The sequence below is a fragment of the Mastacembelus armatus genome, chromosome 7, assembly GCF_900324485.2.
Source record: "Mastacembelus armatus chromosome 7, fMasArm1.2, whole genome shotgun sequence".
NCBI lineage: Eukaryota > Metazoa > Chordata > Actinopteri > Synbranchiformes > Mastacembelidae > Mastacembelus > Mastacembelus armatus.
The window spans coordinates 5,243,947-5,269,814 of NC_046639.1; the positions used below are offsets into that span (position 1 = coordinate 5,243,947).

At 36.9% G+C, this 25,868-nt stretch overlaps 2 protein-coding genes across 4 annotated transcripts; both read left to right on the top strand.

Moving 5' to 3' along the window:
- The first annotated feature begins 2,013 nt into the window (after positions 1-2,013).
- Positions 2,014-12,681, top strand: cdh26.1 (cadherin 26, tandem duplicate 1). 3 transcript variants are annotated; one of them, XM_033325313.1, is made up of 19 exons: positions 2,014-2,106; positions 4,696-4,749; positions 4,826-4,918; positions 5,026-5,187; positions 5,286-5,433; positions 5,589-5,758; positions 5,881-6,009; positions 6,091-6,276; positions 6,381-6,634; positions 7,731-7,876; positions 7,985-8,215; positions 8,312-8,533; positions 8,915-9,030; positions 9,186-9,221; positions 9,700-9,759; positions 10,282-10,356; positions 10,830-10,859; positions 11,038-11,112; positions 11,346-12,681. In XM_033325313.1, exons 1-19 carry the CDS (start codon positions 2,080-2,082, stop codon positions 11,562-11,564), a joined length of 2,433 nt encoding a protein of 810 aa, XP_033181204.1. In that variant the 5' UTR covers positions 2,014-2,079; the 3' UTR covers positions 11,565-12,681. The 3 variants fall into 3 exon arrangements, with proteins under 3 accessions (XP_033181204.1, XP_033181202.1, XP_033181203.1); XM_033325311.1 differs by having other exon boundaries at positions 5,881-6,276; XM_033325312.1 differs by having other exon boundaries at positions 5,881-6,276; positions 11,041-11,112.
- A 3,073-nt stretch (positions 12,682-15,754) lies between these two features.
- On the top strand, positions 15,755-22,464 carry cdh26.2 (cadherin 26, tandem duplicate 2). Its single transcript, XM_033325310.1, has 17 exons — positions 15,755-15,884; positions 16,277-16,396; positions 16,517-16,663; positions 16,786-16,930; positions 17,050-17,225; positions 17,357-17,497; positions 17,589-17,771; positions 18,142-18,455; positions 18,542-18,684; positions 18,781-19,005; positions 19,156-19,383; positions 19,620-19,738; positions 20,303-20,356; positions 20,548-20,658; positions 20,782-20,841; positions 20,979-21,059; positions 21,153-22,464. Exons 1-17 carry the CDS (start codon positions 15,849-15,851, stop codon positions 21,429-21,431), a joined length of 2,562 nt encoding a protein of 853 aa, XP_033181201.1. The 5' UTR covers positions 15,755-15,848; the 3' UTR covers positions 21,432-22,464.
- Positions 22,465-25,868: the final 3,404 nt, after the last annotated feature.

The window sequence follows — 25,868 nt, forward strand, 5'->3', positions numbered from 1 at the left end:
CTTTTTTCACTGATGTCATCAAAGTTAAAACTGACGCTGTAACCAGCTCAGTGAATTATTTCTGGGATCCTAACCGCCACGGGATCCACAGTCCATTTTGAACCTTCATAACAACCCTGAACCTTGAACCACAACAATGAATAGAGATAAAATACGGCTGCAAGAAGAATAACCATAACTATCTTTTACAGAATCCGATAGGACTAAGTTCAAACCCCTCAATATTTGTGCTGCAGCATCTTCATGCCTTAATAGAAAGTAATAAGCTTTGTAATAAGCTTTTGCCTGCAGCCTAAACAATTCAAGAATGTAGTACTATTTCATTGCGTGACAAAACAAAAGAAACCTAGGGTGACCTGAGGCTAAAACAAATGGGAGGAGCTCTTGTCCTTCTGCCAAGAATTTATTTTCTATAAATACACAACTGCCGCTAAGGTTTCAGTTAAATGTCATTATATTCGAAAAACAACATACAGTCAAGACACTGAATAGCAGAGCATTGCTCTCTTAGGTGACAAGAAATATACACAAATACTTGAGTATATAAATATAAATATACTGTCTTCAGTATCTGGAGAAACTGCACTTAACAACCTGTCATACATGCTGTATCAGATATCAAGATGTTTAACACCTGCTAGACAGAAGATGGAAGAATGAGATAAAGTAGCTTCATGGACAATAAACTAAAAAATAATGTATTTGCTTGTACTATTTTATTGCTTTGGCTGTTTGAAAGAAATAATTTTATGTGTTTTGGAAATGGCAACATACTAGGCACTCAGCCACTTTATCCAGACACTACACCACCCTAAGCAAAATCCTTTTTTTGGCACACGAGGGAAAGAATAAAAAAATAGAAAAAGTCGAATTACCTCATCGTCAAAACAAAATCTCTAATGGAATGGGCTGTGCCAGACATTTTTTCTAAACATAGTAACTTACATATTTATCAGAGTGACAAAAAAACAAGCTAAAAGAAGAGGAAAGAAAATACAGCAAAGTAAACGTGCATCATAACGTGATTCAGAACTGTTTTTCTCTTTAGTTGTCCTAGGGGCATATCAAGTGCACCTTTAAGCTCACAATTAGTTGATAATTCTCCCTTAATCCACCCTTTTACGTCAAATAGTTTCTGTAACAATAACACACATTACAACTACAAGAAACATTTCCAATAAGCTCATGACATGTCCTGTTTAATAACGAAAGTTTGTCATTTGTTCTAAAAGATTGTGAAAAGATACTGAGCGAACTTATAAAATCTTCCAGATCATACACAAGTCTGATTGCAAACATCGGTCATATTTATGGAAAATAGAAAATATTGCCAAGGCAACTATTTGGATTTACTTTGCTTATATCTATTATATCATGACAACAAGCCTCACTAACCCTGTTTATTTTCCAGTTGAGGTTCAGCCTTTTCAAATATTGGTATATAATTTTTAATAAGCATTTAAGTACTCTTAACTGATTGGAACTTTTCCACCTTCAGCTTCGATCTCTGGCACCATCCATGCTCATAATTAAAGTTATTACATATCATGATCCTGATTGATGTAACTTCAGTGAAGTGAAGTCAAAAATACAGTATATCAGTGGGTCTGAGCTGCTGTTTAAGTGACTTCATGAAATACTTATAGGATCTGTGAATTTGAGCTACTTTTGCATGTGATATAAGTCAGATGTAAATAAGACATGGTAACCTGAGCTACATAGCTGGAGGGGTATACACCTGGTTCGAGGCATGTTTCCCATGCAGAACACACAGACACACACACATTCTTTTTCACAAAATATATTTGTGAAAAATACATGGGTAGCTATATTATATACATATAAACTATGGGTCCAACTGATCTTATCCTACACACAAATCACATGTACAAACACCAAATGTAACATCACATTTTACATAACTGTGTGCATGAACAGAGGGCTCTTTGTTAACTGCACAGTCAGCCAACCTGCTACCTGCAGGAATTGTGGGCTGTCCTCTTGTGGGATAGATTATTCAAGCTGTGTTCAACTCTTCTGGAGCACTCCCACTGAGGACATCAAGCGGAGTGGACCAAGATGAAGACTGTTTCCCTGTTACTGTTGGTAGGTACAAAACTCTGAATTATCTCTTGTCTCAATAAGGCATAACAAAGCAAAACAAACATTAACATGGAAAAACAAAGTGAATGTTTGTTGCTTGTTGTTGTAGTATATAGTTATAGTATACAGTTGCAGAATTAGAATTTTAGTTTTCAGTAATTTTAGGATAATTATAATATTAGTTTTAAGAGAGTTGTGTTGCTTGTCATTCCTTACTTGCAATAAGATCACCGAATGTCAATGTCTATCAAGCTGCTGCTATTGCACTAGTCAAAATATCTGCAGGCAAATGCAGGTGGGTTAGGCAAAACCAGTTGTGAGCAATATGCTATGGAAACACAGGTTGTGGACACAGGGATATGGGAGCCTTAGAATACCTCCTTCATAAGGAACAAAAGTTTACAGTTACTGCATTGGATTGGGTCTTCCTTTTTTTAGGTTACGGGACAACATGTGAATACAATGATTTGAAACACCTGTCTGACATATTACAATACAGTATGTCCTTCATATTATTGCTTTCATCCAGAAGAAGGCAAAATCTGATCAACTTTATAAATAAATTTAAATGAGAGAGCCCACTTTCTAAACAACTGGTCGTAGAGAACACATCACTCCCATGTTATAATCAATTCGCCTCTCATTAAATTTAGGATAGATTTGAAAAGTTTATCGCTTGTTTTTAAAGTTCTGAATAGTATTTTAAATTTCTGATCTGTGATCTCTTTGCCAAACGGAAATGCCGCTCAGGTTATCTCGCTAAAATATACCATAGAGGTTTCAGAAACTAGATTTGTGCGCTCGGGGTGATGCCCCCCAAAAATGGAACTCCTAATTGAAATTCAAACCAGCAATTTGAACACTTTTTTTTTTTGCATTGCTTTCAACGCTTAGTGGACCACGGCACTTTACAGGAACAAATACATTTTATAATATAGTCACTATTTTTTATCTTCTATTGATTTATCTTATTTATAGCTTTTGTAAAGCACCTTGGTTTTATATGTGTGCTATATCAATACATTTCATTCAATAAAAACATTCATTCAACCCCAGCTAACAACCTGCCCTATTTCTCAACATGCAAAGGACGTATTTGCACCTATTTGTGTTTCATATGAAATGTAGTCAGTGCCACTTTAAAATTAACTGCTTATTAATTAATCGATGCTTTGTTAAATGTTTTAAATAATAATTGCCATAACAGAGTTTAATGTTTTTTTTTTGTTTTTGTCTAAGGATGATTTTATTCAGAGCTTAGCAAAACTGGTTACTGGCTTTATATTCCTCAATACTGTTAATTTCTGTATCACACATGAAATACTCTCCTCAAAATACACCTCATTGCTTTGATTTCCTAAATACAATGTTTGACTAAAATGCAGCTCTTCATTTCCGCACAAGCATTTACCCTGTGTGGTAGTTGAGTTTTATGTTTTGTACTATTGCTTTTTCTCCCATGCACATGTTGGTTTACAGGTGTGCAAAGGCAGTGGGAGAAAACATTTTTATATGTGTTTGCATTGTGACAGATGGGAGACTGTGCAGGGTGTGAACCTCATCTCATACCAAATGCATGCTGGGATTTGCTCCACAAAAAAAGAAGGAAATAGTGATATACAGAGAGTAATGTACAGTGTACTGTAGGTCTTCAAATTAAAATGAATGGAGCAAAATCCGGTGTAGAAAATGAAGAATCAGAGGAGTCGCATAGTTCAAATCAATTCAATTCAGTTTTATTTGTATAGCGCCAAATCACAACACAAATCATCTCAAGGCACAAAAACCCAACAAATCCCTTATGAGCAGCACTTGGTGACAGTGGAGAGGAAAAACTCCCTTTAACAGAAGAACAAACCTCCAGCAGAATCGGGCTCAGTTTGGGCGGCCATCTGCCTCGACCGGTTGGGGTGAGTGGATAGAGGAGAGAGAAAAGAACAGCAACAATAAACAACAAATAGACACTGCAGGTTGGTGGGGTCAATAACTGCACATCAGCGATATACAGCTTCAGGACCAGGGACACCGGCAGAAGGTACAGAGAGAGAGAACAGAGAGAGAGGGAGAGAGAGCACAAAGTTAGTGACATTCAGTGGTGGAATATACATGTGAGGGGGGAGGAGAGGAGGGAGCTGCACTGATGGTCCTCGGGCAGTCTAGGCCTATAGCAGCATAACTAAGGGATGGTTCAGGGTTACCTGAAGCCAGCCCTAACTATATGCTTTGTCAAAGAGGAAGGTTTTAAGTCTAGCCTTAAAAGTACAGAGAGTGTCTGCCTCCTGAACCTAGGCTGGGAGCTGGTTTCACAGGAGAGGAGCTTGATAGCTAAAGGCTCTGCCTCCCATTCTGCTTTTGGAAACTCTGGGAACCACAAGAAGACTAGCACTCCGAGAGCGAAGCGGTCTATTGGGATAATATGGTACTATGGGGTCTTTAATGTATGAAGGAGCTTGATCATGAAGGGAAAGGAGATAAATAAAGGAGAAAATTTATGTAAATGTGGGTGACTGATAAGAAGCATCTGTTAAAAGCGCTTTAAAAGTTTTTTGTCATGACAGGAACAAGCATTATGATCCAGTTTTCTTGTTGTAGGTTGCATTAGCAGCCCTGGCAGAAGCTGGAAAAGGGAGTCGCCATGCCAAGAGGGTAACTGTTTCACAAACTCATGCCAAAATATTTTGGTTCTTGTAACACCTATAACACCTGTAACTATGATCTGCAGGAGCTTTTGGTGCGTTCCAAAAGAAGGTGGGTTTTGTCTACACTTGCAATAGAAGAGGAGGACCCTGGGCCATACCCCAAAAGAATTTCCAAGGTGACTTGTTCATTTCAGAAATGAAATTACCAGTCACTCTGACAAGTGTTTTATCCTGGCTGGCTCAAACAACAATTATAGCTAAGGTGTGTGTGTTTTGATTCCAGATGTTTAATGACAAGATAAATGCTCATAAAGAAAACCACATGTACCGTATAAGTGGAAATGGTGTGACTGAACCTCCGCTGGGAGTTTTCTCCATTGATGAAGAAAGTGGAGTCGTCTTTGCTCATAAACCTATAGACAGGGAAACACACAAAGACTTCCATGTAAGCTAATACGGAATTAGCAATTCCTCTATTAATAAAGACATTATATACATTTTTAACCATACCAAATGATCTTACATTAACCCCTTTCCCCATAGATCAAGTTTGATATCTTGGATAAATACACCGGCAAACCAATAGACAATGAACTAGCATTTGATATAGACATAAAAGACATCAATGACAACCCACCTATATTTTTGCACCCTAAAATTCAAGCCAATGTAAAGGAAAATTTGCCTGAAGGTGAGTATACAGTTATATACATGAAAATAATGTGCAATAATTACAAATGAGACCTTCATCTTTCATCCTGAGTCTTATTTTCATACTATGTATTATTTTTCATCCGTGTCCTTTCCCCATGTTTTGTAATGCATTTACTCTTCTATTTCTTTTAGGTTACTTGCCCGTGCAGCTGCAAGCCATAGACATAGATAAGGAGCAAACAGTTAATTCTACATTCAACATCAGTTTGATTTCACAGTACCCACAAGACCCTAAGATTCAAGTGTATCGGATCGATGACAGAATGTCCCAACTCACTTTTAAAGGATGCTTTGACCACAATGTGAGGCTCAATGACTTGCTGTACAGTACCTATATGAGCCTTCAGCTGCATGTATGTGCACACACACATACACTTGATTTTTGATATAATCTCTCAACATATATCTTTTATATATGTTTCAGAAAGCAAGGAAGTATGAAATTATTGTTAAAGCAAACGATCATGGAACGCCATCGCTTTCCTCCACTGCCGTTGTTACACTTGATATTCTTGATGCAAACACTCATCCACCAAAGTTTAAAGAAGAGAAGGTAAGGATCCTCATTATATTAGTATTATTATTAAACCTGTTGGTGTATGCTATTAAAGCTGAAAGTGTTCTGTTTGTCCAGTACCATCTTGAGTTGCATGAAGCCACCATAAAGCACGATGTTTTGAGAATTGCTGTAGAGGACGCAGACACTCCTCAAACTCCTGGCTGGCGTGCCAAATACTCCTTCATTAAAGGGAATGAGGAAGGGTACTATAAACTTGAAACTGACTCTGAGACAAATGAGGGTATTCTGAGTATCATCAAGGTACATCAGCTTTTCTCACTCTTAATTTTAAAAAAATTTTTTTTAGGATTTATCATACAAAGCAGCAGCACCAGTACAGATCTAAACCTGTGTGTTTCTTTCAGGAAAAGGATTATGAGAAAACAACATTTACCACCCTAGTGATTGGAGTGGAGAATGAGGAACCCCTATATGTTTGCACAGGCTCACCTCCACCTCCACACTCAGTCCAGGTCATGATCAAAGTGATAGATATCAATGACCAACCTGAGTTTGAGAAAGAAAATGTGGACATATATCAGAAGGAAGAGGAGGAGCCTGGAAAGGTGCTGTTCACACCAAAAGTTAGAGATGTCGACTCTGACGTAGCCAACATCAGGTTGGTGTCTATATATGATATGCCCACTGTTCTAACTGCCACACTGTGAACACAGCCCAGCCTTTGCTGGATTTTTCAAGTGGTTACTGATATCAACATTTAAATGTTGAGAAAATGCTACAGCAATATAACATCTTACGTTTGTTTTGGAACATAAATACACACTGTAACCAGACATTTGATAAATTTGGTAATCAAAGAATTTTGTAAAGACCATGACATTTTCTAGTGAAAAAACTGTCAGTGTTCTTTGGCAGACAAATTATTTCATGGTGACACTGTTTCTAAATTTTTAAGAACAAATCAATTTTGTCAGTACCTTGGTTGGTCCCTAATTGAGACTATAATATTAGAGAAAAAACCTGATAACCTGGCACTAAAACTTTCAACACTAAAACTTTCAACTTTCATTTATGTCCAGTAGTCCCTGAGGTAGGACCTCCCTTTGTGTACTAACAGACACCTTGGACATACAGTAAAAGATGAAGATACCAACTTACGAGGTGCATATGAACATTTCAGTGCATTTAACATTTAAGTTTAAAACAGTCACTGTGGGAGTAATTTTAATTTTAATGCAATGTTCATGTTATATTCTTATTGTTTTCCCTACAAATGACACAGATCTGATCTTTTCACAAAATCCAAAATAGATTTTTTTTTTTTTTCAAATTATATCTGGGCCAGTTCCATATCTAGTGCAGATATGATTCATATCCAATCTGTGAGGGCACCACCAGAACAATTACACTGGAATTTATGTCATTTTTCAACATGTCAGTCCTCTGCATGTGTGAATCACCTGTTGCCATTATTCAGTGTCTGCTGCTCATAGATGGGTAAAAATAAACATGGAGAAGATGGCATGGTAGTTTAGGACTTCAGCAGTGTTCACAACAGAGCTAGATACATGACATCTACAATGTGCACAATTAACACAAAATGGCAAAAAAAAGGAAGAAAGTAAGTAAGTAATAATGCCTGTAATATGATTATATGACTCAACAAAACTACATCTTTGGTTTCCACGGCTGCAATGGAACATTTTCTCTTTATATGTTCTGCTCCACTTACTGATTTCCCCTACTGTGTTCAGGTATGTGCTGTTAGAAGATAAAGCCAACTGGGTGACCATCAATAATAAAACAGGAAAAATCACATCAACTAAGAGGATGGACAGAGAGTCACCCTTTGTTGATGAGAACAACATTTACGGAATCATCATTGGTGCCATAGATGATGGTATGAAGGAGCACTATAGCACAGGCTGGATAATAAGGGCTATTGGTAAACTACAGTAAATGCCTAGATCAGTAAAAAGGCTTTTTTTCCTTTTCTGTGGTTGCCAAGGTGAGCCTCCAGCCACAGGTACATGCACTGTCCGGGTCCACCTCGGGGATATCAATGACAACAAGCCTAGGCTGGTCAACAATAGCAACGTTATGTGTGGAAACAAGGTTAACAAGGTCATGGTGCTAGCCAAAGACTTAGACGCCAATCCTTTCAGTGGGCCCTTTACCTTCTCCTTGGGGGGTGATTCAAAAACTCTGAAGGAGGAATGGAAAATAGATCCTGCCTATGGTTAGTACACATCTGTGCACCCAACTTACTTAAAAAATACTAAAATTGTTCCAATCAAAAAGCCACTATACATTTTTTCTCTCCTTTCTTTTACAGGGGAGGAAGCAGGCCTTATTAGCCTGAAAACACTTCCTTATGGTAACTACTCAGTGCCCCTGATAATTCATGACCAACAAAGCATTGCTGGACACGTCACCGTGCAAGTGATGGTGTGTAACTGTGGAGAAAAGAACTTTTGCCGTAACCAAAAGGCGAACGCATCCAGCCTTGCGGCAGCTGGCATTGGGCTGATTTTTGCAGCGTTGCTCTTATTTTTGTGTGAGTACAGAATTAAGTGGAAACATTAATAAAACAATGTTTATTGTTCTCCGGGACAGGTACCGTTATTTAGATGTAGCAATTAAATTGTTCAATATCATCATCATTTTCATCATATCAATATAATTTTAGCTCATGCTAAAACCAGTTTTATTTGGTAGCCAATGGGCAGCTTCACTGGTGCAATTAAGGAGTAAGAGCATTGCTCATGAGAACTTCAACAGTGGTTATGATGAGGGAGTCAATGGTGCACTTTCTCTGTCCTCCCCTAATTTTACAGGTTAGGGGACTTTCTCTAATTTAGACCATTGTTTCCTATGACAGTTAAACTGAAAGTTTGCTGAATGTACACTCAGTATGTATTTTGATGTGTGTCTGCAGTGCTGCTTCTCCTCTTTGTATGTCACTGTGGAAAGCAGAAGGTCCACATGGACTACAATGATGGCAACCAGTCCCTTATCCAGTACAACCAAGAAGGAGGCGGCTCTGCATGCATGGTAGGTTGGTTGTGCTGTGTGTGTGTGTGTGTGTGTGCAAAATAGAGGGCGTAAGAGAGTGCCACCATGTTGTACTTTATTTCTTCACCAAATCTACTGCCCATTTTTGATAAGTACACCCAATCATTTATTCTTTCTGCCCTCTTCTCTGCCAGGCACCTACAAATGTCCTAAAACCGACCACAAATCAGGTACTCCTCCTTTCCTCCCTCAGCCTCTCATTCTCCCTTCCATGGTTGACTTTTTCAGGCCATAGGTGTTACTTGATAGACCAGTATTGTATATGAAGCAATGCTGTTTTTAAGATATGTGTTGTAGACACATTTATAATTCAGAGTGTTTATAGGCTTACACAGTTGTGTAACAACTATTGCACAGGATGAATTTTAACTGTGCCTGCTACTTATCTTTATTGAAGCATTTAATGATAGTGGACTTAAAATATGAGAAATGTTTCCCTACACCAGTAGACATATAAGTTTAAGGAGTTCACTAAATGTAATATGTAATGATGACTTCACAGTTAAGAATTACTGTGCATTATACTGTATATTAACCTACAAGTTTTATTCTCCAGAAACTGATCTTGTGGCTGCAATCCCCATTTGACAAAATGCATTTTTTTTTTTTTACTGGACTCTGCTTTATTAATTTGCTCTGCTCAATTAGAAGGACCAGTATCAGAATCAATCAAAAGGACCTGGGAAAATACCCCCACACTCAAATGGTGTAAGTAAAGATTTAGAGACTCCTACACATGGTTATATTTTTTAAACTGTGATTACTCCCTGAAAAATCATTTAATTCCTGTGATAAATTCCTGTGTTAAGTTAGAGGCTAATATTTTCATTCAGAATTACAGGGCTTCAACAGTTTTAGGTCTGCTGGTGTGAAGCTATTTAGATGATGTTTTAGATTCTAGTGCAGACTGTTTTTCTTCCCCTGTTCTCACTGGTTTGTCTTGTTGTAAATGTCAGTGTATTTTACATCGTTACTGAACAACATGAACAATAAATCTGTTCTGTAAAATAGCCCAGGGTTCACCCAGGTAAGTAAAATGTCTTTAAGCAGTTTCTTTTGTGTATTTGAGTCTCTAAAAAACAAAAAATTACAGGGATTCAAAGCATGTTTCCCAGCAGGTCTTGATGCAATGACAATGTGCTTACTGGTGCATGCAGATATGAACAACAAAAATCTGTTTATATAATAGGCAGGGCTTTCTGATTTAGTGTTATTGTCTGTGACTAACAGATTGATTCCAGCTTCATTCCAGAGGTATCACAGAGTGTAAATGAATATCCCATAGGCCTTGGAGTGCCGCCCATGGTGAGTGATCATGCCTGTGACTGTAACTTGCTTCTGCTGACATGGGTTTTTTTGTTGACTGCAATGATTACTTGATTAATCATTTAGTCAACAGACAAATATTAATCATGACCAATTAATTAATCAAGATCTGAGAATGTTACATTGTCATATATAATAGTAAACTAAACCTTGACTAAACATGACACGGCGAGGTGTATTTTTAAAAAGAGTCTGCACACTACCTACCTAACTCCACTAGGGGGAGCCACATACTATTTTAATAATACATACCAAGTACGAGCAGGAGATCTTTTGCATATGTTCGTCTTTAAGGTGTTTATAATATTTAAATGAACCTAATTTATAAATGAGTGTGGTGAATCCTGATGCAGTATTTTTGCATTAAAAAAAATATTGCATATTGCCAGTTACAAAAAAATCCACAAATGCAATGACAGGCAGGTAAGGTATGTTTCTTTTCTTAATTCCAGTACTCTACAAAGCCTCCAAGTGGGATCTGGGTATGTAGTGTTTTTAATTGATGTAACAGCTTTTTAATTAGTAGGTAAATATAAACTTCTTTGACTGTACTCTATACTCTCTTATGCATTCATATGATGTTAACTAAGCGGAGGGAAGCTAATGCATTTATAATTTTGCAATTTGACTTTAAGAGCTCACAGTCGTCCTCTCTGTTAGCAGGGCAGCTCATCAGGGTACTACAAATCTTACAGTCTGTGGTCCCAGCACCACCTTGGAGATCACATCACAGGAGTAAGATGTTTTTTCTTCATCACTCAGAACTGAACATGAGGCACCGTCCTTCGTCAATAAACTAAATTAGCTGTACCATCAATGACTGGTCGTTATGAACTGGATTAAATTAAACATCATTAATGCTCAAAATCATTAAAAGGTTGCTAAGTTTGAGAAATGAATGCATTCTGCTATGACATCTTTTTGACAAATTTAACTAGATATCTATTTTTGACTCCTCACTGCTACAGAAACTGAAGGTGATTGGTGGAAACCATGATCTCAACTCAGTTTACCAACCCCATGGATATGCATTTGAGGGACAGGAAACCAAATGCCTGTCGCTGGATGAGCTGTCATTCCATAACCTCGAAAATGATCTGCAGTTTCTGAATGACTTGGGGCCCACGTTCAAGACCTTGGGAGGCATCTGTCAGCAGTCAATAAAAGAAAAAAACATACAGCTTTAAGGTGCACTGCTGGATTGTGATTTTTTTTACATTTTTTGTCAAGCAGGTAAGTCTTTGCTTCTGGTATGTAAGTGCCATTGCTTACTGAGCTGAGCAGGTCTTTGGAGAAATGGCATATCGCAATGGTTGGATTTTGTACTTGGACTTAAGATAATAAATCACGTCATATCACATATAGGAGCCTGACATTGTATGCTGTCATCTATCCACACTAGTAAAGGATGTACAACCCCAATTCCAAAATGTTGGGATGCTGTGTAAAACCTACATAAAATTGCAATGATTTGCAAATCTCAGACGTATTGCTACCAGCAACTTCAAAATTATCTTATTTTTTTCTTAAAATGGTACATTTTCTCAGTTTGATATGATACATTTGATATGTTTTCTATGTTCTATTGTCAATACAATATGGGTTTATGAGCTTTGCAAATCATTGCATTCTGTTTTTAACTACATTTTTTTGGAAATTTGGGGTTGTATGATGCTTGTTTCAAGATGGCATAAATGCAATGCACGAACTGTCATACTTGGCTTATTTTTAATGTTACATTATGACAGTGATTTGTTTTTTTTGTTTTTTTTACTTGCCCTGTTAAGAGTGACTGCTGCCATGTCATCATTTCTAGCTGTAGAGGTTTCTCAAGACAGTATTATTTTGATGGTTTAAACTGTAACCTAACAGAAGCCTGTCTGTGGAAACTTGGATTTTTCATAATATGTTTTACTTCTGCCAGTCATTTAGCCAAGAGTATCCTTTTGTAAAAGATCCTTGATATGTTTAAAAGACTCTTGAAATATGGTTGGACAAAGGTATTGTTCCCACTAAAGTGAGGCACTGTAAATGTGTGTAACCTGCTGTAAATGATCTGGTGTCAGTGGTGTTAAATTACCAACGCAGAGGTCAGTACACAGCTAATTTGTTTTCTTATGTGTATTTTTACATATGTTGTTTAAACATACATACTTTTCAGAAAACAATTTGAAATGTACTTGAAAAGAAATTTGTATTTGCCAATTCTGTAAAATATTCTGGTAATATCTGGGGTACTTTCTTTTTACTTGGAGAGGGGGAAGTAATTTAAGTACTTTTAATAAAATTCTACCAAACCAGCAACCTGCTGTGCTACTGTTATGGTGTTAATAATATATGGCCTGTAATTTCTACTTTTAATTTGAATTAAATTTGGTAGTATACATGAAAGGCTGTCAGCAAGGGAGTGGTAACAGTAGAAATGCCACTGGCATTTTCTTATCAGAAGGGTAGAAAGTTGGGTTGGGTTGACAGCTTTCTCACCCTGCATATAATTCCTGCAATAATCCCATCTGGTGTTTCAGAGCCTGCTGTGCCAGTTTCTGAAAAGTGTTTTTAAAACTGATGACAGCAGGTGTGGCACACAAAACGATGTGCAAATCTGAAATGCTGAACTTACTTGACCCACACATATAACTGAGAAGCAAGCTGACTATACAGTATCTCACAGAAGTGAGTACAACCCTCACATTTTTGTAAATAGTTTATCATATCTTTTCATGTGACAACACTGAAGAAATGACACTTATAATGTAATATGTAATGTCTATAATGTAAAGTAGTGAGTGTACAGCTTGTATAACAGTGTAAATTTGCTGCCCCCTAAAAATAACTCAACACACAGCCATTAATGTCTAAACCGCTGGCAACAAAAGTGACTACACCCCTAAGTGAAAATGTCCAAATTGGGCCCAACGTGTCAATATTTTGTGTGACCACCATTACGTGAGGGGTGTACTCACTTCTGTGAGATACTGTACATCGAATGTTTGCCTTCAAGTTCGGCTGAGCTCAGTTCAGGTCAGATTAGATCTTTACGGTTCTGCCAGAAGAAGGCATGCTGCAAAAGCATAAAACATAAACAAAATAAAACAATTGAAGACACTGGTACTGGAACTTCAGGTTAAAACTTCTGTGTCTTATAAAAGAGTTGCTGCACTAAACTTCAATATTTTTGCCTTAATCAACTTGACAGCTAAAAGGTTCTTCTCTCACATAACGTAATGTAACATAACACATATAGGCTTTAAGTCGCCCATATAAGGGTGTTGTCCAATCACATTTCTTATCATTTTTCTTGAGAAGTGAGATCATCAGTGCTGCTGGTAAAAGGTTTTGCTTGACTGCACATCATGCTGGCAGGTACATGTAAAGTATTAGGGAATATTTTGTTTAGCACAATAGCTAAATGACTGACATGTAATGCTGATCCTTCTTTGCCATTTTGAGGTACATAAAAGAAACATTCTCCATTATGAAAATATAAATCCCTCTTATCCTCCCAATAAAGCAATGTGAGCCAGATTTTGGCTCCACAGATCTGTGACCACATGTTTAATCTTAGACTAGGCTGTGCTAATTTTATAGATGTTAGGTGGCCTGCAAAACCAACTAGCAAATCTGTCATCTTTATACAGCTCAAACATCCAGAACAACACAGAGGGTGGTCCTGAGAGCTCAACCCACTGTGACTTAACAAAACACTTTCAAATAGACAAAACAAAAGCAAATTAAGAAAATACCTTCACCAATTTGACAACAGAGGTGCACTATTTAGAGAAAACCATCAGCCCAAACACAACCATTTGCACAAATACAATACAAAAAGCACAGACAACAATGCATATACAACCGGGACAAAACTTATGTTACCTTAATTTTTCAAACCACAATGGTTAGCTGACCTTGGTAACTTTGTGGATCACAAACTACGGTGACAATTGCTTGATTCGTGTTTGTGTATGTGGTTGTGTTTTCTCTTTTCGCTGCATTTTTTTTTTCTATAAATGCTGCATGTGTTGTCAAGTTGATGAAGTACTTTTCTTAAGTGTGTTGAGCTGTCAGGGCCACAGTACACATCTAAAATAAAATACAAAACTTACAGAATGAAGGTCATTGTGTGGGTTTATTTATAACCAATCAGTCACTTTGTTGTCAGTCTGCAAATTTTTAGTGGTATCACAGCACCACAGACAAAATGCACAATCTTTCTTGTGAGACATATAAAATGAATCAGATTATGCCGGTTGATCCAGAATTATATGAAAACGCTAAATGAATATTATGCACATAGCTAAAACAGAATGTAAATACTAAAATAGTGAGCATAGACGTAATTCAAAGTAGCTCAGTCAACTAATTATCAAAGAAGCACAGTCTGAGTTGAAGCTGTTTAACATCTGCAAAGCAAGAATAAAAAGTTTTATCATTAATGGTAATCATAAGCTAACTAATTAACTAGTAACAGGAAAAGTTGGTAGCTACAATGTATGATTTTAAATCCTCTCAAACAAAAACACGTTATCTGTTTTATAAAGGAAGAGCTGTGTCAAACTACTTTAAAATGCAAACAATATTGTATATTTTAATGCATCTTATTTTTAGAATCGTAAATTAATCATATGTGATGTTTGAAAAGAATTAAAGAAATGAATAATTGTTTTGATAATAGTCCAATATTACTTATTATATATCTGCTAGATTTATGCATGGCAGTAAAATGAAAACTAAAAGGAAAGTCTGGTTTAGTCTGTGCATGTCTCAACTAGACTGATCCGGCATAAGATCTGCATACTAAAAGTACTGTGAAATGTAATGATAAAAAAAAAAGAAAAAAAAAAAAACTGAAATGAAACTTGAAAACAGGTTCCAGCATTATGATAATGAATTTAAAAAAAGAAAGGTTTTTTTGATATTCTGAATTAAATGCTATAATCAAATATAAATGACCATTAACAAACCCCGCCAGTATGAAAAGAAACACTGAAATATTTTTTAACAATTTTCGGCTTTTTAGTAGAAGTAGTATTATATATTTATTATTACATGTTAACATTATATTGGCTTATTTGTACAGACTGTCTCTTATATTTGATGGCATGTGTTTTTAATCTATTTTGCTTATGTACATCTAACTTTTTACTTATGCTTGCTTTAACATGATTCATCGTGTTTGTGTTTGCACTACTGTGTAACACTTTCTAAACCATGTTAAAGCAAGGAACTATTTAAAGATAACCATTATTACTATCTATACTAAACAACATAAAATAAAAATTTCTGTTCTTAACATGTTACACCCAGCTGCTATGAAGTTTCTGATCTTTCAGGCTGAACCTATGAGGTTCATGTGAAATCATTTTTTATACAGGCCCTCCCACTCACAGGCATACACAGTCAAAACCAGCACTGGTATGCAGCTCAGCTTTCGTCCAGCTGAATGCTTAGAATTGTCTATTATTGGATAAAATATGAGGACAGTACTCTTCAGTCTTTTCATAGTGCTGGTAAGGTGTGCTTCTGTTGTAATTTAAATAATTTACAGTGCTTACTTCTGTCTTCCAGGATTGATATCAGTTTTCATCCAAATGCCAAGTGCAGATTAATGATTTTTATTTTAATGTTCTGTCAGTAGCCATAGTACATAATAGTATGTGGGAAGATGTTTTTTTTTTCTCATTACTCATTTCGTACCTCTGGCTTTTTACTCATACTTGCTTTTACATGAGTAAAAACTGCTACAAAGCTGAGGAAATTTGGAAGTTAGAAATTAAATATGTATCAGATATAAATACAGTAAATACAAGTATAAGAATATGTGCAAGAAGTTATCATAACATACAAAACATTCTGCATGTATTTATTCTAATGTAAGTTATGTATTTAAATGATTTTGCAGTGCTTGGGAGTGGGCGGGTCATGTTCAAAAATGTTGCTCCGACAAAAAAGAACCTGGATAATAGATTCCTTTAGTATTGATGAAGGCTATAAGGGAGCTTTCCCATATACACTGGGCACAGTGAGTATCTACCAAGAGTCCCAATGAATATGAAACACATATATGAAGAGCAAATACAGTATGGCAAGAAGAAGGAAGATCATTACATAATTTGTTTCTGCTGTGTTCTGGTCCCTACAGGTTGAAGTTGAGAAGAACCTCACCTTTTTTCAACTACATGGTCATGGTGTCGATGAGGAACCTAAAGGCATATTAAGTATTAATGAAGACACAGGAGAAATTTCTGTCCATGGCCCAGTGGACCATGAGAAATACAATATTTTACGGGTTAGAAGGACTTCACTAAAGCAATTGTTACAATGATCATTCCTGAAAATCATTAATGATATAGATATAGATATGTATACATGAGTGTGCTTGATTTTAAAGTTTTTGCCTTTGCATTACAGCTGACATTTCAGGCACTTGATAGAGAGAGCCATGTAGTAGACACAAGGCTAGGAATTGAGATAGTGATCATTGACTCAAATGACAACTCTCCAAAGTTTGACCAGGACAAGTACGAGATCAGCAAAGATGAGTCAACAAAGCAGGGTAGGTCAATTTCCTAATCTTTACTGCAACAATTTAGAAAGGCGCATTAACATGTATTAAAATACCTGTCAATGACCAAGATAAATAAAATCAAGAGCCCTTTCTTCTGATACTGGCAGGTACTGAACTCATCACCATAAAGGCAACAGATGCCGACATCAGCATGAAGTATAATACGTTTAATTTACAGATAGTCGAAGTCACTCCTAAACCACATGAGCTGGAATTTTACTTAACTCAAGTTCCTGGTAGTCAGGTTGGAACCATTTCATTTAAAGGGTGTCTGGACCATGAGGTGAGAGGACTCATTGCTTGACAGAAAAATAAAAAAAATTAAAAAAAACATGAAATCTGTTGATTCTGGAATTTAAACATCCTTAAATTTGAATCAAATGGAAAAATCTATTATTTTTTTTAACCAATTAGAAAGCAGAGCAATACGCCATTACTGTGGAGGCCAAAGACTGTGGAAAATGTAGCAAGGAAAAAAGGCTCTCCAGCAGATCGACTGTAATAATCAACATAGAAGATGGAAATAACCACCTCCCTGTGATCACAGGACACACAGTGAGCAACCACTGAATTCAATTAACTAAATTAAGGCAAAGAACTGTTACAATCTCATAATTTTCTCTCCTTTGTTTTTGTTTTACCCTAGGGTTCAGGGAGAGTGAAAGAGGGAGAGGAAAATGTCCTTGTTTCACGCCTGCAAGTTACTGATGAAGACACTAAAGGTACAGCAGCCTGGAGAGCAATATATCAAATCCATGGAGATATAAACAATAACTTCAGAATCACTACTGATCCAGAGACAAATGAGGGATTACTGCATCTGAAAAAGGTATTTTGTCTGTGAACATACAGTTTACACAGCATAACATTTTTAAAAATGCTTATCTGAGCATCTCAAACTCTTTTTCCCTTAAGACTTTACCTTAAATTTGTGAATCTTAAATTTTTTTTTTTGCCTTTTATAGTAAATGTCAAGTCTTTTTAAAGCAAATGGTTTGAATTCTGTGATATATTGAACCGCATAGCAATGCTAACAAATTCTAATATTGTTTTTAGAAATTTTAGTACTGTACTTCAGAAATCATGACTATCACGGTATAATAAATAATAAACTTCCTGGCTCTGTGATGTTCGATGTTAAATTACATTAGCACAGATTTTAATATTTCTCGTGAAATAAACATCTACTTCTCTTACAGCATCTGGACTATGAAAACAGTCCTCAGCAGAATCTGACTATCATTGTGGAGAATGGGATTCCCTATTTTTCATGCAAAATGGAAAATTCCATCAGCACTGGTCTTTGGAAAGTTACCTACAATGATGCAACTGCTGACGGGACAAAGCAGGCACAAGGACCATCTACATACCAAATAACAGTAACTGTGGAGGATGTCAATGAGGCTCCAATCTTCGACCAACCAAACAAAGACGTTAGAGTTGTTGAGAATGAGAAGCCAGGACGTCATCTGGCCACATTTACAGCTAGAGACCCTGATGCCCACACATTTGTGTAAGCAGTTAATGTCCACCTTACAGGACAGAACCATTCAACATTAGCATGGCAATACTTTACACATAGACCTATATATGTTTCAGATACATAAAAGGAGAGGATCCAGCTGCCTGGGTTACAGTGGACCGCAGTACTGGAAAAATAACCACATTCAAGAGCATAGACCGAGAATCAAGCTTTGTTAAAGATGACATCTATGTTGTCACAATATATGCTGTTGACAGTGGTATGACCTGCAAGATTATTTCCACACAGTGTATGTTACTCATTACAATTTCTTTATCACATCACTGAGACTGTGTAACATAATTTTGGTCACCAGGTGTACCTCCAATGACAGGCACCGCAACCCTCAATATTCATATTACTGATGAGAATGACAATGCTCCATTCTTCACTGCAAACACAATCAATGTGTGCCAATCTCACGGACCTTCTCGGGTCAACATCACAGCTATGGACCTGGATAAGGAGCCCTACGGTGGACCTTTCCACTTCAAGCTCCGCGGAGATGTTGAGGGCCAATGGAAGGTTGACCCTGTGCAAGGTGAGCTTGAATAATAACTTTTAGGGTTAAACATAGCCAAGGTCATATAACGTGCGTAAATAATGTCACTGCTATCACAGAAACCTCTAACTCTACTTTATACAAAACTGTATGTCACAATTTTTATGCAAATTATTTTCCCATATACAGGATATTCAGTTGAACTGGTAAAAGAAAACACCATTTACCCTGGACACTATGAGTTGTTGTTGGAAGTATCTGACCTCCAGGGTAAGACAGCCGTCCACACTCTGTCAGTTACTGTGTGTACCTGCTTAGACACAGCGAGGCCAAACTGTCTCCTCCGCAAATCCACTTCGTCTGCAGCAGAGGGAGGAGTGCTCGGAATTATTTTGATGGTCATGCTACTGTTTGCAGGTATAATGCATGTCTTTACTTTAATACTTTAATTGTTGTGAATAAGATTACCTTGTTTTTACAATTAAGGTTAAATAAAAAACATACAAATGATTTCCTAAACACCATTCTCTAAATCAAAATGACATATTAAATAAACTTTTACATTTTGGTCAACAGCAAGTTAAAAAATGAATAGCTAATAGAGATTTTTAACACAGTAGGATTTGTTTCATGTGTGTGGTCTTATATCCCAGGTATCCTACTTTTGGCTTTTCTGGTGACATGTAAGAAAAAGAACTTAGCAATACCAGATGACGGTTCAGGACAACACCTGATGAACTCTAACACTGAGAACCCAGGAAATGACTGCAAAGTAATTTTTTTTTTTTTTTGTTACAAAATTGCCTCCTTCTATCCATCCAGTAGCTACACCAGGTTATTCTTTGGAGTATCACACAGGTGGTGGAGCCAATCACATTAGGCATTCAAAACTGACTGAACCTGAGTGCACTCATTGTATTCTGTATTACAACTGGCCACTGGACAGTTTTCCTTTTCTTATTTAAAATATTTCCACAATGCAGACATTTTAGCTGTACTCTCCGTTTACAATATGTGACAGCTGATGTGAAATAAAGGACTGATGGGATAGTAAAGCTGATACCAATTAGGCTGTAATACTGATCCTGTGAGATCTTATGGAGACATCCAAGTCATTACTGTTCAGCTAATACAAAACAAGCACACAGTTTTTCCATTTCTGTATTTTCTAAACACAAATGTGGTAACACCTATAAAATTACAAACTGCTAAAAAGTCATGTTACTTTTGTATGTCTTTATTTTGTTAGCAGAACTTCTGTAGAAACTAAAATAACTGAAGTAGAATTGTGACTTCTTACACTAAAAGCTTAAAATTGTATTAAAATTTTCAACAGGTGTCTTTGGACTCCAGGAAACACATTGCAACAATATCTAAAGCAACAAAACCAGTAAGTGGTGTAAAAAAATTGATTAACCTAATAAGCCTATCAGGCAATGTCTGTCTTAATTTGCTATAAAACAACTAATTATTTTTTACTTATTTTTCTTGCACACTCTTGTTCTTTTAACACTTCTCTCATGTTATCCATATAATGACACATGGACACTAATTAAAATAATTTTTCATTTTATTCCTTAGTTGATAACTGACTCAGTAAATGTAACATCACAAGCAAAAGCTGAAGATTTCCAGTTCCAAAGAACCAGCTTAATGGAAGAAAGGTTTTCACGCGGGAACTCTACACGTTGGGTACTGAAATAATGTATTATGATGTCAATTTTTTTACTGATATTTTGCTGTTAATTTAATTCCAGCATATTTCAAGAGTTGCCAAAATGCTGGTATTAACCACTGAAATGCTTGATTTTGCAGTCCATGGGTGCACCATCAACCTCAAGGATGAGACAAGAGCACAGAAGCTCGAGGCGCAGGGTACTGTAATCTACACTATGATCCTTTCTCCCAGTGAAATTTCCCACATAATATTTTTTAACTATTAAATCTTAATGCTTGACTTTTATGTTATACAAAACAACTGAATACAAACAACTCTGCCTCTTATTTCCCAGAGTTGGGCAGGACACAGTAAATACATAGACCAAGGGACTACTGTAATCCAACATACAATGCTGCTTGAAGTACTAAATAAGGTAATAACAGTTTTTAAAAATCCTACATGTCGGGTAATTCTGTTTCTTTTGAAAAGTGTTTTCTCCTTTTCCTATTATCTCTGCATACTGTAGATGCTGTACAAACTCCAGGCACCAGGAGAGGAGCTGTGTGATTATGCGCCACGTGTGTATGACGAGGAGGGAGACAGCAAAAGTTACTTAGAGCTCGATGCCATCTCCATCCCCGACATTTCCTTTGATGCAAAGATGAACTCGAACGTGCATTTCAAGTTCAGTACTCTGGCTTCAATCTGCCTGCCTAGTGAAAGTATGGCCTACAGTACAAAAAGTTCCAGTTCCATGGAAAAATCGTCCAAAGTGGAAGGCCATAAAATTCCACTACATTTGTAAATTACAGGTTAACTAATCAGGTTTTCATTCATAAGTTCTGAATCTTACCTGTATATAGTATAAGATGGATTCTATTTTTAGAATAATGATCCTGGTGATGGCAAGCTATGCTAACACTAACTACACCTGAAGGATTCATTTATCTTCATCTAGATTCTGAATGTTTCAATGATGATAGGAAAAAAAAAAATCAGTAACTGTGTCTGAAAAAATACTGTAAAAATGAATACCAGGCATATCCGTAGCATTCATAAGCCAACACACAAACCTGAGATTAAGGATGACTTTGTCAGGTACTGTACTGTCTGGACCTCACAGAGAGTTAAGAAAGTTCACAGGAAATATAAATACTGATCAAAAATGCACAAAGTTTATCTGTAAAAAATAACAATTAGAAAGGTAAGAAAACACATCTTGCAACTTCTATTCAATTCAATTTTATTTGTATAGCGCCAAATCACAATACAATTATCTGTAGGCACTTTACAAAAAACAAAAAACCTAACAAATCCTTTATGAGCAAGCACTTGGCGACAGTGGAGAGGAAAAACTCCCTGTTACGAAAGAAAAAAAACTCCAGCAGAACCGGTCTTAGTTTGACTCAAGCTTTATGTGATGCATTCCTACCATTAAACCTGACTCTTTGACAAATCCATTTATGGAAGTAGACGTCATTCAAAGGTAGCTCACTTATCTTGAAGATGTATGCCTACTGTGTTTTTGGTTTTAATTTCGATGGGTGTTATTCTAAGATAATTTTAGGTTAAGTGTTTGTTATGGCTGTATAATTTACACGTTTTTCATGTACTCACTTTTAGTCCATAGGTCTTTTCAAAATTTTCACAAATTCTAAGGAGGAAAGAGTGACACCTTTGTTCTACCTGCATTTGTGTCATTGTGTAAATAAAGCACTTCCAAAGAAGAGTGATGTTTATTGCAGTTGATGACCATAAAGCAATCCCAGTCAACCATGAACAACTTGTCCAACTAGTTGTGTTTGTAGTTTAGACCGGTATTAAGTAAGTATTTTCACATTGTGGGCACACCTGCGTGTTTGTATCTGTGTATGCATGCATCAGTCAGCATGTGGGTAAAAACAAAATAAAAACATGTGGAATAATGCAATATATTCTGTAGTGGGTGTTGTTAACCATCAAATTTCTGGATGACATATAAAACATTGAGGTCAACTTCACAAAGTATTATTTTAAACATTAACCAAAATTCCACATACACAACCATATGCAGTATACACATTAAGATATTTACACACACCCACACATAAGGCCTAATTAATTATCACATTTATCAATCTATTTCCTACATAACACTGACTCCTTGTGGTTATATAAAAAATTACCCTACTTATGTGCAAGACAATTGTACTATACATCAAGACTTTATATAACGCTTTTTAATCCAGCCATCCATCGATCTATCAATAATACCCACTTAATCCTATTTAGGTCACGGGGATCTACTGGAATCTATCCTAACTCTCTTCAGCCGAAAGGCAGGGCTACACCCTGGCCAGATACCCAGTCCATTGCAGGGCCGTAATGCTGTTTAACATATAATTTATTGTCTTTAAAAGTTTGAATGTGGTAAAAACAAATACACACACATACACACACACACACATACACATATAGGTTACATTCTGACACACAGCTAGAATAAAAGCTAAATTTATTCTGGGAAAGAGCCGTCTGTCCCGTGGCAGTATGTGTCTGTAATAACGAAGAGGTGCGAGTGTTTCTCTCACTGTGTGGGCGTCAATATGAAATAAATATAATGCGCAACTGAATGAACAACATATCAGTCACAATTTAAAACGATTTGCCAATTTGCATTCACATTACACAAGCAGCAGTTTGGAAAGAAAAACAAAATGCCTGGAGTCTCTGGAGAAAATACAGAAACACTAATCTCATATATAACTGCACCTCCTATGCCAGTAAAAAGGGTGTGTTTTGTTTACCTGGTGCTTTAGAAACCAATGGAATGCAGACAGGACAGTGGATGGGAGCTGTAGTTCCACTTGGAAGCCTTTGCGATAATAGCACTGAATCAGCTCCCTCATGTCTGAGCATTAAAAAAAACAAAATAAGAATACATACATGAAATTGTACATAGAAGTTAATAGTGATAGTACCATGCATTTTATTGACATTGTGCCAACAAGGGGTGATGTCTAAATGGGTCAGAATAACATGTGTGAGCTCCACCTGGTCAGGCTACGGATCATCCATGATGGTTACTTCACCAGGATCATCTAGGAGGCTGTGGTGAAGATAACAGAAACAACAAATGTTAACTGAACAGATACAGCTGAGAAGTTATCTACTGTTGAAGCTCCACCAGACAATCACTGCAAGAAGGAAAGAAGTAAAGTATTTACCAGGTGGTCATTTCCTGTTGTTTCTTTTGATCTGAAACATGGTACATCTGTAATGTACAAACATAGCTGGGGAACCCCAACCTATACTGTTCCTCTCATGCGCTGTGGAAAAGGCATGTATTCTCTACAGTTTCCAGAGTCTCCAACAAGCTGTTCCACCACACATCTGTAAACACACATCCAGAGAAACACTGGGCTGTTGTCTAGTCCATCTGTGTGAAACATGTACTGCTAATCAGTGATATAAAAAAAGAGAACATAGATGCATATGTGTATATCATAAAACAACAGATGTCTCTGTTCTAGGAATGATATGCTCAACTCTTTATTCAACTTGAGAAATTCATTTAATCATGATAACATGCTTCTCAGTAAGTTTTATTGTTAATGTTTCCAATCTGTATTGTTTCTATTCCTTTTCCTGTTGAATTTGCTCAGGTTCCTGATGGAGAACACCAGTAGCCCACCTATTTAACAAGAGAGTAGCTGACCTCTCCACAACCTGCTGGCCATGATTATCCCAGGCCAATTATCATTTATTTGATAATACATAGCATGCTAATGCCAACAACAAATAGGTTATCTCAATTTGAATAGTTGCAATTATATAAGGAGGGTATTGAATACAGATGAATGAAAACCTAAACATTCATTCAAATAATTAAGCAAGCTATACGTCATTGTTTTTAGATTTATTTTTATGAGAAACAAATTGTTCCACAGCAGTTGTTTTCACCAAAAAAGCTCAAACATGCCTATGGTGCACTACTATGGTGCAGTTACAACACAAAGACACAGAGACACTCTGTGTAACCTTCTGGCCAAAATTAAATTCTGCTGCTATACATGTATAAAACCTGAGCAAACAATTTTCAAATTGTTATCATTAAAAAGATATGGAAGAAATAAGCTAGTTGCTCAGCACAAACAAATCAAGTGTCAATGTCATTGTTTATTCCAAAACTATTCTGTTACTAGTCTGGTCCCCTGCCAAAGCTACAGAATATATACCTTCTGCATGATATTGTCTGTGAAAGTACAGTGGGTACGGAAAGTATTCAGACCCCTTTAAATTTTTCACTCTTTGTGTCATTGCAGCCATTTGCCATAATCAAAAAAGTTCATTTTATTTCTCATTAATGTACACTCAGCACCCCATCTTGACAGAAAAAAACAGAAATGTAGAAATTTTTGCAAATTTATTAAAAAAGAAAAACTGAAATATCACATGGTCATAAGTATTCAGACCCTGTGCTCAGTATTGAGTAGAAGCACCCTTTTGAGCTAGTACAGCCATGAGTCTTCTTGGGAATGATGCAACAAGTTTTTCACACCTGGATTTGGGGATCCTCTGCCATTCTTCCTTGCAGATCCTCTCCAGTTCTGTCAGGTTGGATGGTGAACGTTGGTGGACAGCCATTTTCAGGTCTCTCCAGAGATGCTCAATTGGGTTTAGGTCAGGGCTCTGGCTGGGCCAGTCAAGAACGGTCACAGAGTTGTTCCGAAGCCACTCCTTTGTTATTTTAGCTGTGTGCTTAGGATCATTGTCCTGTTGAAAGGTGAACCTTCGGCCCAGTCTGAGGTCCTGAGCACTCTGGAAGACGTTTTCTTCCAGGATATCTCTGTACTTGGCCGCATTCATCTTTCCTTCAATTGCAACCAGTCGTCCTGTCCCTGCAGCTGAAAAACACCCCCACAACATGATGCTCCCACCACCATGTTTCACTGTAGGGATTGTATTGGGCAGGTGATGAGCAGTGCCTGGTTTTCTCCACACATACCGCTTAGAATTAACGCCAAAAAGTTCAATCTTGGTCTCATCAGACCAGAGAATCTTATTTCTCATAGTCTGGGAGTCCTTCATGTGTTTTTTGGCAAACTCTATGCAGGCTTTCATGTGTCTTGCACTGAGGAGAGGCTTCCATCGGGCCCCTCTGCCATAAAGCCCCGACTGGTGGAGGGCTGCAGTTATAGTTGACTTTGTGGAACTTTCTCCCATCTCCCTACTGCATCTCTGGAGCTCAGCCACAGTGATC

Coding starts and splice junctions, on each gene's coding strand:
- cdh26.1 (XM_033325311.1), top strand. CDS start 2,080: ATGAAGACTGTTTCCCTGTTACTGTTG. Junction 4,919..5,025: donor ACCCCAAAAGAATTTCCAAG/GTGACTTGTTCA, acceptor TTTTGATTCCAG/ATGTTTAATGACAAGATAAA. Junction 9,222..9,699: donor TAAAACCGACCACAAATCAG/GTACTCCTCCTT, acceptor CTGCTCAATTAG/AAGGACCAGTATCAGAATCA.
- cdh26.2 (XM_033325310.1), top strand. CDS start 15,849: ATGAGGACAGTACTCTTCAGTCTTTTCATAGTGCTG. Junction 16,397..16,516: donor TCCCATATACACTGGGCACA/GTGAGTATCTAC, acceptor TGGTCCCTACAG/GTTGAAGTTGAGAAGAACCT. Junction 18,456..18,541: donor CCTGATGCCCACACATTTGT/GTAAGCAGTTAA, acceptor TATATGTTTCAG/ATACATAAAAGGAGAGGATC.